The 16,316-nt window shown below is 35.9% G+C and overlaps 1 protein-coding gene across 3 annotated transcripts in view; it reads right to left on the bottom strand.

The window, feature by feature from the left end:
* LOC105358401 (regulator of G-protein signaling 3-like) overlaps nt 1-16,316 on the bottom strand; it is a 143,095-nt gene that overhangs the window by 69,662 nt on the left and 57,117 nt on the right. For all 3 annotated transcript variants that reach the window (XM_023960529.1, XM_023960531.1, XM_023960530.1), the window contains 3 exons: nt 15,470-15,547; nt 11,286-11,397; nt 6,621-6,664 (listed from right to left, as the gene is read on the bottom strand). In XM_023960529.1, the coding sequence (XP_023816297.1) occupies nt 6,621-6,664; nt 11,286-11,397; nt 15,470-15,547 (234 nt within the window). The remainder of the gene's footprint in view (nt 1-6,620; nt 6,665-11,285; nt 11,398-15,469; nt 15,548-16,316) is intronic.

The raw sequence follows: 16,316 nt of genomic DNA on the forward strand, positions 1-16,316 counted from the left end.
CTCTACATTCAAAGTTTTTTAGGACTTTATTCATGTACACAATTTCCTCACTATAATGTGGTTCACCTTTCGTGGTCTTGGTGTTTAGCAGATTTCTTTTCAGTGCAATTGTGCATGCACTGTGTTCTGCGTACTGATTGGCAGAGTAGACTATTGTTATTCAATCTTCTCAATCGTGTTTCTCTTGTCCAGAATGTGTGCAGCTTGCCAAATTAATATAGATCTTGACTTCCAAGTAGAAAGAAAAGTGTGAAAATGCTTATGTCTGTCTAAGAAAAGGGGATATCAGGTTATTTTTTTAACGTAACCCCCATGATAAATGAGGGAACACTGTTCAGATATGTGAGATTTTAGGGAGTAAGCATAGTGGAGGACTGAATCCTTTTTTTTGTCTTAATTCCAAAGAACTGTGGGCAAAATATTGACAGTAAAATCGACCACTTTGCACCAGAAAAGTGTGCTGCAGTGTATTTTGATTATGCCATGCCCGTCCACCTTGTCTGCTCTTACAGTTCTCAGGGATGCTCCATATTCAGACACCTAATCTCAGGGGGTCTTCAGGTGAGTTGACCTGTGTAGTCAAGTCGTCTCACCCAACCTAGTTTTGCACCATTTGACTGTGTTCCCCTAACCTGTATTAAATATCTCTGATCCCAGAGTTCCTTTAACTTTGAATAGAACTGGTGGGTTTTTTGTTGTGTTTTTGTGACCTTATTTCAGGCCACCTCCTCTCACCTGCTCTAGTTTGTCTGTAATTGCTTCAGGGCATCTGGGAGCTGTCCATGAAGGGGGATGATCTACATCTAATGTTGAGATATATATATTTCCTCTGTTAGTTAGTATTTATGTTTATTTTGTTAGATCAGATTGGTGATTATGTTCACTTATCAAGGTTATGTTTTTGCTCCACCCCTTTATTCATAATCTCAGCAGGATTTAGTTCATAGCTGCTATTCTGTGTATGCTTACTGTTCTTTTAGTGTTTTTTTTGCTATCTCTCAACCATGTTTGTGATTTTTTGTCACATTTCCGTTTACTTAGTTCATGTTTCAGATTATGCCCTAAACAATTATCCTATCTAATGAACCCAGTCTCCTGCACTTGGATGCAACCACAATCCTCTTTTCATGACATGAATATTCACACAAACAGTATCACATATAGGCAAATGTGAGAAAGTGTTGCTGGGTCTTATCTTAGAATTCCTTTTCCCAGTTGCTTAATACCATTAACCTACTTCTAGATCAGTCTCAACATTAATTAATCACTGAACTGTTTGAAGGCATTGCAAATGGAAATTCATTACTGGTCTAAAGATAAAACTCCTGGTACCAACTCTTTGTAATTCATCCTTATGAGTGTTTGGAAGGTAAAAAAGAAAAACAATATTCATAAAAGTAGATCATTATAAGGAAAGACAAGGATAGTAGACATCAGGGAAAGAAATCTTCTCTTTGAACCCATAGATGATAATAAATGAGTTTTGATACTCTCTGAAAGGCAACTATTATCTCAGTCAAGCAAACAAAATGGGTTAGACTAAACAACTAAAACAATATTTTAGTAATAGTGAAAATGTATAGTCTTCTACTTTTATTGATGGATATTTGAAAAAGAAAAAGGATGCATAAACCCTTGAAACCTAGTTTTCTCCACTATAATTTTTTGAGCATTTTTTTTCTATTTGAAAACACAGTAAGTATAATATTGTTAAATAACAGCAGGTTGTATTTCAATTAAGGGTAAAAACTAACCTTAAACTGACCTTTTTTCGTTCCCAATAATTTCCACATATATTTACTTTATGTGAAAAATACTTTTTTGAAATATTTGTGGCATCAAATCACAAGTAGTGCCCTAGTTTTACCTTTTTCTAAGCCCACTGAAATGATGCAACCATAAATTGTGAAATACTTTTTTCTCTTTAATTGTCTGTGTTTCTATTCTAGATTTTTTGACAGACCCAGTATCACTAAAACAGTTCTGTGCTCCCATTGATAAATACATGCAATCATCTCTTTGAAATGAACATTACAATCATTCAAGCAGGATATTTTATCTTTTTAAAAAGATTTTTGAATACATTTTAAGGATGGCTGAATCCACAGAGGAGGTACAGACTCTCTTTGCCAGTAAATCACAGATTATTACAAATTATAAAAACACTTTGTCCTTGTCAAAGATATCAGATCAATCATTCAGTCATATGAGGTCCTATGGTGATTAGATTTTAAATGTATAGCCATACAGTCTTGTCATTCTCTCTTGATTTATTAGATGAGTCAAAGAGTCAAAAAGAATTTAATCTGAGCTCAGACTGCAGAAGGTATATCACAGTCCAATTAGAACCATGAGAGTCCAGCCTTCATTCTATTATAGATAGCCTCCATAAACTGAATACTTTGCTGACTAAAAACCTCAGGGGGCTTATCATTCATCTTCATTCACCCGTCTTCATTCTCTGCAGTCACTGATTCACCGGAAGGTACAAATGACCTAAATATGCATAGGAACATATAAAGTTACACACTAGCAGGGAGTCATGGTCTTGTGGACCAAAAAACAATAACAATCTTTAAATTTGATCAAATCTCTGACATTAGTGTATAATTAATCGGTGAAGGGATGTCATAATTAGAAAAAAAAATCAGTGCACTAGTAACTTATGTCACGCAAATGATAAAATTGTAATTGTTTAAACAGCCTGCACACTGGGATTTCACCCAGTTTGTCTAGAGCATCCGTTTACCTTATCTGCCTTCAAGCATCACATCATCACATCCATACAATCCAGTAGGTGTGCAAAATATATTTGATATTAAATCTGAAAACATGATGTAATCTCTTGAATATACCAAGCGTGGTGTAACTTTCTGCTTCTGCTGTGTTGTGGTCATTCAAGAAATATTGCCATTAGTGAATACTGCGTTGTGCCACAGCAACTCTAATGCTGTTTAATGGAAAATTTTGGTAAATTAGGGAACAACACGGCAAATGGAATTCTCAGCGTTTATATGTGCAAGGGTGCATTAACAGGCCTCCATTAGGAGCCTCTTAATGTCAATCCAAATATTTCCCTTGACACCGCAAAAACCTCCTCAAAAAAATCAATAATTCCACTGAAGTCATTATACTACTTTTCTTATATTTGTTTCTTATAATGACAGAAACTTTACGTGAGTTTGGTTTTACATTGACCTCCAAGATAAAACTTTTTAAAGATTTTGCAAAGTTGCATTAAGGATGTCTATAAAAGTTTTTTTTATTTCCTTTTATCTCATTTCCAAAAGGAAAGAATTCAATTTGTTCTCTAAAGCACGGCTAACTGCCATTTATCTAAAAGAAGACAGAGACTTACATCTCCAGTGTCAGAGAGCAGGTGCTGCTGAAGGGAGCTTGCCTCTCTGACGAAGCGTCTCTTAGGCCCAACTCGGTCCGCCAGGTTTCCCATGATCACTCTGTGATGACCCAGATGCACTTTGGTGGTCAATGGCGTCCTGAGCAGTCTCCTGTTTTATATGTTTTTCCGTTTATCTACACAAAGCTCTCTTTCTTTTTCCTCAGCACTCACTGCGTCACTGACATACTTACACACACCCAACAGACACTGGACTTTCCAGACACATAATTGCACTCCCCTCCTTCCCACACACCCACTCCTTCACGTATTAATCTGGGTTACATCGGTGCCATTCTGAGGAAGCGCTAAAATAGGATGACCTCCAGCTGTGGAGAAGGGCGCGAATAGACAAAGGGAGAGCGGACTGGGATCAGGTCTACGATTGAGGGCTAACCAAAGTACTAACTCAAGTTGTGCTTTCTTATATGTTTCTCCTGATTAACGTGCATCTTGATAAATCATTCTAATAATCTTGTAGCACAAACAATAAAGTTTGTGAGAAACATGTGAATTTAAGGTCTGAAAATGCACAGCGATGTTTTAAACGTCTTTTCCTTTAGCGATTGTGCATATATGACCTTTCCACAGACAAGCAAGAAAGAGCAATTTATTTACAGACTTTCACGTTCGCAGACATCTTTCATTTGAGTAAACAAACGTCCAAGTCTGCTGCAGCAGTGAAAAGGCACAAGCAGCCATCTTTTTGGGATCTACAAAGCCCAAGCTATTTTAAATTGACACTCTTTTTTTGGGGGGCCTTTGTCCGTTCCACTTCACACTTGCCAGTGTGTCGACCACTCTAGAAAGCCTGTCATCACTTATAGATGAGAACGACGGCAGTTTAGCAGCCACTTAAGTCTGAGAAAAAAGTCAGAGCCTGCCTTAATCGATTCTTTTTTCCTTTCTCTTCTTAAACAGCGTGAGCTAAGGAACAATGATAAATGGTAACATTATTGTATTTCCAGCAGTGCCCTTTAAGGAAACAAGAAGTGCTTTCTGAGCTATGAGATGAACTGCTGGCAGGTGTGTCAGCTATAATTGATTATGAGTGCGTATGTGTGGAGCATCCGACAGTTGGAAGAAAACGCCTGAAAGAAGACGAAGAAAGCTTCTGTCAGTCCGCTTGTCTTGCTTCTGTCATTGGTGAGATGGCTGATGGGAAATGTTTTTAGGCTCTCTCAGCTCCTTTTTTTCCACCAAAAAGGCCAGCAGTTTCATCAAAAAACTGTATTAAACTTTTCTATGAGGTTTTCGATTGAGTGATGAGAATTTACAGTTTAAAGTATAAAAACTAAAAAGTTTAGAAAGAAAAAGGTCAAAAATTTGATTAGAATCCGTGAGCTCCTTCAAATACTCTGGGGAATTTTTACTTACACTCAAATGCCTTCTATCTCCCACTGTCTTAAATATCTATTTATATATATGATGAGTAATTGAATAGACTGAATAATAATGGAGCCTTTTCCTTCCCCAGCCTCGGGTACCAGGCCCCTCTTGTTCTGTCTGGAATTTTAGAAAGAGGGCCTTTAAAATATTCATCAGCTTTTAATGAGGTTACACAGCACATCTCGCAGTGAAAAGTAGCTGTGTTAGTTTGTGTGTGTAAAAAGAAACCGCATTAGGATTTATATATGTATGTCTGTTCAGCGAAAAGACCAACCGTGAGGAGAAAATACCAGCTGAAACTAATTGCGAGAGTTTCGCATAGACTGGAGCGATTTAAAAATAAAAATAAAAATAGATCAGCCGAGCCTCTCAGCTTATATTTCAACCACTTTCAAAAGATTCAGTTTTAAGTTTGAAAGCACAAACCTTTTTTGGAACGACTTGTATTAAAATGGGACCTCAAAAATTAAAAAGCATTAGAGAAAAAGTTTATTTTTCCTACCATGTTTAATCCTTATGCAACAAACAGTTGCTTAAAAAACATAAAAGAAGCAAAAATATACCAAAAAGCTAAAAATGTCCAAAGTTAAAATGTGATTTTTCTCTAAAGAAACAATAAAACTGTTCTTTAAATCATAAAATGTTCACCAGTAAGGCACAAATCTGTAGTTTTGCAGGTTTGCCATACAATAAATATCTGTGCTTCACTGACCCATCTTAACATATCTAATTGACAGCCAAGTGTTATTTATATTTTTTTAGTTTTGCAAATTTATTATCAAGCATATTTCAGATATATGTGGCAAATAAAAAAATGTATATCAAAACATTCAAAATGCTTAGGTTCATTTTGTTTAAGTGAAAAAACATAAATCATGGGATTCTGTGTTGTAAAATAAATGAGAAAGGGGTCTACAAAATGCGCATTGAACAAATGAAAGCCACCCCATGTATATTCACGTTATCTACAACAGAGCTGCAAAAAAAATGTATGAAAAGAATAAAAATCTGAAAGATGAAAAGCTCTAAAGCCATTAAAGTCTAAGCACATCCAACATGCATCTCATTTTTGTTTCTGTGTTTCTCTGCAGGTTTCTTTATGCGACATCTGATGCTGTTGAAGAGCAACGGGTGACACTTCATTTTTAAATATGTAGATTGTTGTCTTCACTTTATAATGACTTTTGGCGGAGGGAGAAGAGATATTAATGTACCAGCCTGCTGTTATCTGTACCAGGCATTATTTAAAGTGAATAAACTAAGGCAGAAGTGCAAAATGGGTTTTTGTCTCTGACAAAGCAAAGGTGAAATATGATTTTAGAGCAGAATGGATGTCATTTATATTTAAACATGTACATGAAATTATGTAAAGTAACCAACATTTTGCTATCAGATGTTTTGTCAAATGTCACTGTTACTATTTTGGTGGGTTTTCTTTTTTTCAAAGAATTTAAATAAACAAAGCAGGTTTTATCAAATTAAACCATATATATATATATATATATATATATATATATATATTTTGGTCTGGTTAGGAACAGCTTTCTAAAAATTAAACAAATTGTGCTTTTTAACATTTCATACCAATCAACAAAATGTAAAAAGGTTTTTGTTCCATTTGTGAAAAAGGAAGGTCTGAGGAAGTCATACAAAGAAAAGAAATTTTCATTATAGCTTTCTGCTAATCCCCAAGTCTTCCCAGTAATGTGATTTCCACCAGAGTCCAATGGCCTTCTGGCTCATGACAAAATAGGTTGTTTACATTAGACCAGACTCTGCACTCTTCCTCTCTTTTTCCTCTAACTGAAACAACTCACAAAGTCCTTTCTCTTACCTCTGTCATGTGGATAAGGTAGAATCTCAGCTCTTCAGCATAATCTGTAAAACAGATAAAAGGAAAAGTAGGATTTTCACTCCATCTGAACAATAACTCTTAATTTCTGATTCAGATTTTGTCAAAATAGTCATACAGAAGAAAAGATTGGAGAGATGATCAGCAAGATAGAGATTCTCCCATAATTGATAGCACTCTGGTAGATGGGCCTGAAGGTGTGGAGTCAAGATGAATACTTATAATCGAGTGAATCCACACTTTAACTGAAAGCCACATTATATAGCAGCTCTCTATCGATTGATAATTAAATCTATCTATCTATCTATCTATCTATCTATGATATATGGTGAAGCCGCCCTGGAAGAACATGGTTGGAAAAATTTTATTCAACGGCTGGCAGTCTTATAATTCAGCTGTTAACGGCAAACCTTATAAAATATTGTGTTTTAGTTGCATTTAAAGATCCAGATTTTTGTCAAACCTTAAAAAAAACTGTTAATTGTCCTACAGATGGCCTGAGGTAAGACTTCCGCCTTGGTGAATTTAGAAAAGCTCCCAGATGTGCACTTTTCCAACAATTACACCTCTTTGCCTCATTGCTTTACCATCTGTGCTCATTGTTCTGTGTTTCACTCTGTTTCACAGACTGATAAATGTTAAAAAAGGTAAATGAATGGAAAAAATAAAAGGAAATCTTCAAGAAACAAAATATCCCAGAGATGGGTTGCTCTTACAAGTTGCCAGTCAAGTTAACTACAGTCTTAAAGATTATTTGTTCTATCAGGGAAAAATAAAAACAAAAACTCAGTTACTGTTACTAACTATATTGTTGTTTCATAGATTTTGTCAAAACAGTTACAAGAAGATGTGACAGCAGAGTGGTGCACAGGACTGAAGCCTAGTCACCATTAGTCAAATCCACAGCGCTCTCTGCTTTGGCATTGCCTGTTTTTGACATGAAAACCTAAAACTAATTCAAAATAATACATCTTGTGGAATGGTCTCACCTGAAATGAAATGATCACAATGCCGCTTACGCTTTGTATTGTCTGTTTTGGACAACCATCGGAATCGCTGACAGGGATCTAAAAATGTGCCTCCAACTTCTTCCCAGTGTTGTGTCGTTTTTTTTTTTTTTTAGCTAAACTCCGACATTGTAAAAGTTTCCGGTGAATGAATGACAGCATTTATGGGCCCATTTATGGTGTTCACCTGAATTTGACCAACAGCGGAGCATCTATTTTGGACTGAGTCGGTGTGATGGTTATTGCTGCACGTCCTAATGGTGGACAGAGGTTTGGACTGCTGTTGTTCTTTTTTGTTGTTGTCTTTTGTTTAAAACATGTGTTCGTATAACACGTTTTCTCTTGTGCTTTTCTGTTCTTCAATTCTTTTTTTTCCCCCATCATGCTTTCCATTCCGACTGCACATCAACAGATCAACATGCGTGGTCTCCAATGAAAAACTAGAAATGGGAGATGCTTATTATGGCATCCATCTGCTCTATTGGAAACACTTGGCAAACGTGTAAATGTAAAGTGGATAAAGTGGAAGAATCAACCTAATTTCAGAATGAATGACAAACTCAGCAAAGACAGGAAATCCTGCTGGTTTCAGAGTCCAGCTTGTGTATGTACAGAACACTGCAATATATTTCTTTTAATGACTCACTTTTATTGTCAGGTAGTAAGCAATGTTACCATTTTTATTGCACACAACACCTTAATGTTGTCGTTTAACAAATCAAATATGGGTACCGTAATCTATTCTTAAACTTGAATATAAGTTCATTAAGATTATTTAAAACTCTTAATGTCTTGAATTTGCTTTTCACATATTTAATAAAGTTTAAAAATATGCCACATTTTTTCATCTGGACTGAATTTTGATAGTCGAATAAGTTATTTCCTTTGTAAACACTTGGGGATGTAGGATCGGCCCATTCTGTCCAACTTTCTCTGAGGTCGTATTCTTCCATTTGAGATAAGTTATGAGGATGTGCCTGTCCAAGGGAACAAATTAGGAAGGAAAACATGCTGGCTTCTTAAAAATACAGCATTGTTTTGCTTTTTGGGGGTTTTTTTTGCCTGTGGATATGTCTTTTACCCTAATTTGTAGGTTCAGCTAATTAAAGTTCGAACAAAACAAAGACCGTTTTAAAGACGCCAACGGTTTAAAGGAAAAATTTGAGGGCCAAAATGCAAAACCTCCTATCTGCACATTTTTACATTTTAAATATTACATTTAATGATGATAAGAACTAGGTTATCTCCACATTTTAAGTGAATCTCCAAGAAAATCTTTCCCTTTTTTGAATGTAAAAGTCATTAGAAAACAACCTCCTTGAAATACTGACTCCAATATTTAATTAAAACATTTTTCTTGTTTACAGAAAAAAATATTTTTTTTCACTTAGGTGGGGTTTTTTTTATTTTGGCAATTGAATTCTCATCAAAAAAAATCTTGAAAACCACATGTTTCAAAGAAAAAAACACCAGAGGTCACTGTTGTATTAGTTTTGGGTTTTCAAAATACAACAGCTTGGAATCATATGGCCTAGCAATCCCAATATCTTTCATTCTTCTGAGAATATTTCACTAAGAAGATAATCTTTTTACATTTTCATCCTTTATTTCTAATTAATTTAGAAATTTTGATGAATTCTTTGGTTTTAAAAAGACTTAAATGAGGTTTTTAGATTAAGTAAAGCCCAAATATTGTGTGTGTCTTTATTACTGTTTTCCATTCCTTCTTTCTAAATTCTGGTGAGAAAAATATCAGGTGGTCATTGCTGTGTAGATAAAGGTTGAAAACTGTTGTGTTTATAAAGTGTTCTTTACAGATTCCAGTTTCCCTCAGCCTGCATGTTGGGGTAATAGGAACACAGGAAAGCCCTTTTATTGAACTTGTCCATGTGCACACACACAAATGTGAAACATGCCCAGGCTAAAATAAACACAATCCTCCAGCACCTCTTTCCTGAGTGACGCTGCTGAAGCAAAATAACAATGACAGGCAGCAGGGTGGAGGTGGAGATCTGTGTCTGTGTGTGTGTCCTCGTGTGAATAAAGACTCACAAACCCTCCTGCCTCCCCACGCTGGTGACTGCTGATTGTTTAGGAGAAGGATGGAGGTCAGATGTGACCCAGAGGATATCAGCTGTGCCTACAGAGAATTTCTCAATTTTCAGTGGATGATATTCTTAACACCATTTGTTTTTCCCATCACACAAAGCACAGTGGTGGGGGGGTGTTGGTCTTTTGTTTTTTAGCCACAGGACCTGACACTTTGAGTTGACAGTGAAGTCTTGTGTATTTGTCCAAAAGTTAAAGTTCAGCAGCAATAAAAACAAAGACAACCCAAATAAATCTGCTGCAAAACAGCATAAACAGGCAAATGTGTAGGAATCAAGATATTGCAAAGGCACTGTCAAATTTCAGACCTTTAAAGATCCACTCTGATCATAATTGCGTCTTTAAACATGTTCTTGTGGCATTTTATTGATGATGGAATATGTTTATTAAGAATATTAAGCTCAAAATTGCATTTTTAAGTATTTCTTTGATCAAATCACTGTGAATCAGGAGCAGACGAAAAAAATTCAATTTGAAAAACATTGTATAGGTGATGTATAAAATATGCTGGGCGGGCCACAGGCCTCTTGCTGTGCTCCATTCAGATCCATCCACTTGTAAACTACTGGATGCATGTACGTCTTTGTTTTCCTCGTCCAAACTGGTATCTAGCTCAAATCTGTACAAATGGTGAGTTTAGTTATTGCTTGCCATTTTTGTTTCTAATTTGTAATGAACTACTGTCACTCTATGTCCTAGAAAACAACACAATTATTTTATTTTGGATAAAAACCCTGTAATCATACTAAAAAGACCACTGGGAAACCATTTGACATTGCTGAAAGGACGATCGGAGTGGGTTTTCAACTATTTTGAAGGGTGTCAGAATTGCAGTGATCTTTTCTTTAAAAAGAGCTTGGACACAATGTCAACGACATTTTAAAAAGACTAAGGTAGAGAAACACAACAACAATTTGAATATATTGCTTAATCTTAGCTTAAAGCCCCCTCACTTATCATATTCCTTCAACTCAGAACTCAGACGATGTGAAACTGATTGTGTCTTGCTCTGCAAACTCACTGTCTGGTTGCATTTGCAAGACGAAACTTAACGCAATGATGAGTTCTCACTTCTTTTTCTGTGTCTTGTGCCTGTCGTGGTTCCAGAGCTTGACCCCCGTCCCCCCCGCTGCAGACATCAACAGTGTGCCTTATTTATTTGATTAGGCTTGGTTCTGGGCAGACTTGATGTCTAAGCTATTCTGTCCCCGACTGCCAGAGGAGATGGCTGTTTACACCAGTCCGAGATAAGAAGACAAAGCAACAGGATATTGGGTACTCATTCCATAAATATCCTTTGGTCAAAGTCATGAGAAAATAACTCTGCAAATCTGGCACTAGATGTTTGCTACTGCTTATGCAGTTTGTTCTTCTTTGTGCCATTTCAGTTTTAATTGTGAAAGGCCAATTGTCACTTAACCTAATAACACTGAAACTGAACTGTAAATTGCAGGCATATATTGATAATAACTAATTCACACTTGACTGAAAGGCTAGGATTGATGCATTCTGTGTAATCAAGATGACATACCATCCTGGAGCCGAAGGTGTCGGAGGAACAGTGGACTCTGAAGGACGTTACACCTGCCTGGTTCGGTTTCTCTTGTGACGAGCATCAAGTCACTGTAGACAAACACTGTGACCTGAAAAAGACAGAAATATTAAGATTACAAGCAGGAACAGGAAGTTCAGAAGAAAATAATGAGGGGCAGTGGGTGGTTAAGTGGTGAGACTTGTTTTGCAAATGTGCTTTTCCCCTTTTTGGCTCGACACCTTGCAAAACACATCGAGAATGTCAAAGTCACCACAAAGTTACAAAATCGCACATCATTATTCATTTCAAATACAAGCATAATATATTGTTAAAGTAATTCTATGTCACTTTTACAACTTAAAACATAAGTTTAAACTTTTGTTGACTAAAATCTCTTTTAAAAAACGTTTTCTCAATTGGCTTATTTCTTTTTGGCATAAAATACAAATTTTATTTACCAAATTCTGACTATAACTATATACTGCAATAACATTATTGTATTCGAAGCATTTAAATGTCAGGAAATCCACTGAACTGAAATACTACAAGTACAGTAAATTCATAAAAGACCAAAAAATGTAGAAAAAGAATTTACATCCTTGTATAGCTGCAATTATGATGCAAAAGGTTTTGACATTTTAGCAGCAACGCTTTCAAAGCTTCCTCTCAAGGGTGAGATTGCAAAGGGGGTATTTCAGCAGTCGTCCGTTTGTGGTTAAGTGTAAGTGCAGGGATGTGTGTGTCTGCATGTGTTTGTATGCAAGCATGAATATTTGTAGGTTTGAGTGGGTGGCAGAGAATGCAAGTCAGTAAAGGACAGAACATCAGAGAAGCAAGCAACAAAGAGCTGCACGGTCGTGACTGAAAAAGAAAGACGAATTACTCAACTGTTTTACAATAGCTTCTAAAAACACTGTTTTATTCTGATGAGTTTTAATTGCTCCTTTGTTGGGATTTCATCAACAATTTCAGCCACATCCTCAAATAAAAAGCAACTCGATAAGTCAAACAATTAGGCGTTTGTGTTACTAGGACTAACAAATGTTTCAGTCATCACTGTCAAATGGACACACCTTTATGAAGTCATCAAGCCTTGCTTTGAGATAGAAAAGATTAAGCAATTATATATAATCAGACGATTTTTGAACATTTTATATTTTTAGCATAAGAGGAGAAAGTTTTTGTCCAATATTAATAGATAATAGGGAAAAAAGGGGGGTGTAACCGAAAACATTTTTAGGTCTCAACTGCCACTGGATGAGGACAAACTCAAGGTTTGATTGCACCATATTGCTTTTAGATATTTATTTTAACATACACCCAACTAAGCTTTTAAATAATTTGTTCGAATCAAATGACGTTCTAGTCCTGAGAGACAGAGAAGGAGTACAGTATGAGTTTGTGAGAGCAGCTGACCCCAAACAAACTAACTCAACTCTGATAAGAGCTGGAACAACACAGATAGATCCATAGGAAATAAACAGTTTGTAGCCACATGCTAAAACCTCCCTCAGGAATACACATGTTTTAATGAAATGACTGTATACAAAAAACATTTAACCCCTAGATGCCTGTATTTATTTCCAACTATGAACAAAAAAAACTTGTGTTTTTGCTTTTAAGAAGATGCTAAGTTAAGGTAGCTTTGGAGCAAAAGTGGTTTTATTAAGTACAAAGCCTGGGACCTAAGCGGTGAATCAAATATAACATTTGCTTTTAGGTTAGGTGTCTCTTTAAATTTTTTACGTTTTTTGTTGTGCGCTTTTCAGAGCAGAGCAAGTTCAGATTTGAAGGCTCAAAATAAGACTATTTTTGCAATAAACTTTTTTTTGAGTGAAATTGGATCTACATTACATCTACTTTTTTTTGCACTCAACTGCCGTAGCAATTGAATTTCCCCAACGTGGGATCAATAAAGAATATCTCATATCTCATATTACATAAGAAACTCATTTCTTTTTTGAACTGGGCAAAACTTACACTATTTATTGTCACATCCAACATTACCTTTTTTTTATAATTGCAATTTCAAATCCTAATCCAAATCATTTAAAGTTGACTTAATAAAGTTTTGTAGGGTTTATTTTCATTCTGCGACAGTGTTTGGTTAAAGAAATGTTACAACATGCAAAGAAAAGGTGCATCAATAGATTCATAAGAAAAAAATGTTAAAAAATATGGTTCTCGTACAACTGTTTGATTTTATTGTTTGTTAACGTCTGAAACAGATCAGCAGACAAAATGTTAGATTATGATTTAAAGAAGAACTGAGCTTTAGACATAGTATTTTAGCTTGCTATGTAGCTTATTGTACCGTGGTTAAATATATAAAAACACATTTAGATAAAGCATTCAATAAGCTGCTTCCACTGTAGCATAAAATGCTTTTCTAGGAGCTACTGTCTAAGCCATGGCATTAAGCTTTTTCTTGATGTTTAAACCATTGCAGAACAAAGGACCATTTGCAATGCCTTACTTTTTCTGTAGTTATTCATTTTCCAGCAGAAATGACAGTTTTGGGAAGAGGTTTATTGTTAGCAGAGTCAATTCCCATCAAAGTGATTTTTTATGTTGCTCTCCTCACTCATCCATTATTAATTCTTTTTGACTCATGAGGACCTGACGGTTCAGAGGAGTTACAGTTTTATGTAAGCTGTTCAGACATCTCCCTGCAGTCTTTTCTTGTTTGCTTTACATGTGTTTCTGTCCCTGATTCTAAAAAAAACAAATATTGTGTCTCCCTTTCAGACAGATTGACAAATTAAAGACAAATAAATTGGACTTATTAACTGACAGATGAAGGCCTAAGTTTTGATAAAATTGTTTCGTTTGACCAAGTTAACCATTTTCCCGTTAAGCGTTCACATATGGCTTGAGAAATGTCATAACTCAGTAGAAGAATGATCCGTATTATTTTCCCTGCATGTTTCACAAACGTTGCTGGCAGCTGGATGGCTCAGTTGGCTGCGTGTAGGACTGGCGCATGGGAAATGAGAGGTGGTTTCCCACGGGGCGCGTTGAGCTTCATCCAGTGTGGGTCCTTAGGCAAGACCCTTCACGCTACTGTCTACCACAAGGGGGTCCCTGTCTGGGTCTCCCTGTGCCAGTCCCCAGCCCAGATGAAATACAGGGTTGTGTCAGGAAGGACAAACTCTCTGCCAAACCACCTGTAAATCATTGGAAGCTGATTCGCTATGAACAACATCATTTCTGCTGACAAACATCTTCATCTCTGACAGTTTTCTGGAGATGAGAGATGTTGGGTTTGGAGCCTTGTTTTTGTTTTTTCAAGACTCTTAAAATAATCTCCTTCTTTTTTGATGCCAGTGATTTATTTGTCTTCATCGTTTTGTTTCATCTGTGTCCGTAAATGCCATTTATCTAGATTGTGTTTGTGTACTGGCACTACTAAATGTAGATTTTCCAAATGAATAACAGCAAACAAGAACATGTACCGTAAATAAAGAATCTATATTTTTCTAATGGCTTATTACAAACAATGGGATATCAAATATTTGTGTGCAATATATTTTATTTATTTCTCCTTTTATTGAATTATTTTACATGAAATTTCACTGATTTATCTGGTGTTCTCATATCTTCTTTTTCTGGCTCTGCATTAGTGTGACGCAGCCATCATCAAGAGAAAAGGCAGGGTGCCCCCTGTTCAGGCCACACCAAGGCCACTGGTGAAGAAGTAACCATGTACATTCATGCCAAGAGCAGATTAACAGAGCAGAATAACCCATCTACCTTACTTGAATGTTTTCGTACTGTGGGAGGAAGCCCAGGTGACTGCAGGAAACCCTGAACATGCACACAAGATTGAGCAAATGGCACACAGAAAAAACTCTTTTTTTTTTTTTTTAACATGAACTTTCATGTTAGAAATGACAAAAATCGATTTGTATATTGATATTCTGAAATATATTATACTTTTATTAAAACTTGGTTAATAACTGACTATCTTTCATTTATTAATTTCATAGTTATTTATTCTTAAGGTGAGGAAGATTTTTTGGGAGGAAAAACAAAGATTCTTGCACAACTGAGGCTTCAACATTTTACAATAGTTTGCTATCCTTATATCAGTTTGCCTGAAATGTGCATGTTTACATGTATTGTAGGTGAATATCCACGCCAAACGGGGAGAAAATCGCGCACTTAATGATGTGACTCACCTTCGAAGAGTGGTGCTTGCTCTCATGAAGAATCAGCTCCTCTGATATGGAAAGTGTTCGGCTACAAAGGTCAAGAGGCTGGAGACAGAAGAAAAACACAGATGACAGGTATTAATCATAAATACAGAGCCATTTCTTTGTTGCTACCAGTTAATCATCCTACTATTGTTAATGCGTTACAGAGGAAAAAAGGCCACAGTGCAATTTGTAAAAAAAAAATAAATAAATAATAATGAAGTACCATATTCATTTTGACTCCAAAATCCCCTTAGTTGGTTTAAAAAGGAAGGTATTTCTCTTTTATGACACAAAAACTGAAAGCATTTCTACTCTTAGAGAAAATGAGCGGCGTGGTTGAAAGTGACGAGGTACAAACACAAGACCTGCCACAACGTGGGAGGATGGCACTTCCTCTCAAAGTCCAGAGTGTGACAGTTTTTAAATATGTGCGTCTGTGCTGCATTTGCCTTACTTAATGAGGGGTCAGAGAGCCACAGATCTATTGAAAATCCATATGAGGTCAAGTTGGTGCATGTTGAGAAAGTCTGATAATATGCTAAATTTTCCATAAGCATTAATTACTGTGTTGTTTTATTTCAAATTGAGAGTTTTTTTACTTATTAACATTGTGACTTAGGGGAAAAAATACTTTATTATATATTATTGTAATATATATTAGTTAAATATTACCTAAAATGGCAGAAAAGTCATAATTCTGGATTAAAAACGTTAAACTCTCAAACAGAAATGATCAAAGTATTTCCTGACTGTAAGCCACAACCAAACTGGAGTTTAGGTATTTTATGTTACAGGTACCTTATAGTCTCAGACAGATCAGCATGGACGA

The sequence above is a fragment of the Oryzias latipes genome, chromosome 12 (assembly GCF_002234675.1).
Source record: "Oryzias latipes chromosome 12, ASM223467v1".
NCBI lineage: Eukaryota > Metazoa > Chordata > Actinopteri > Beloniformes > Adrianichthyidae > Oryzias > Oryzias latipes.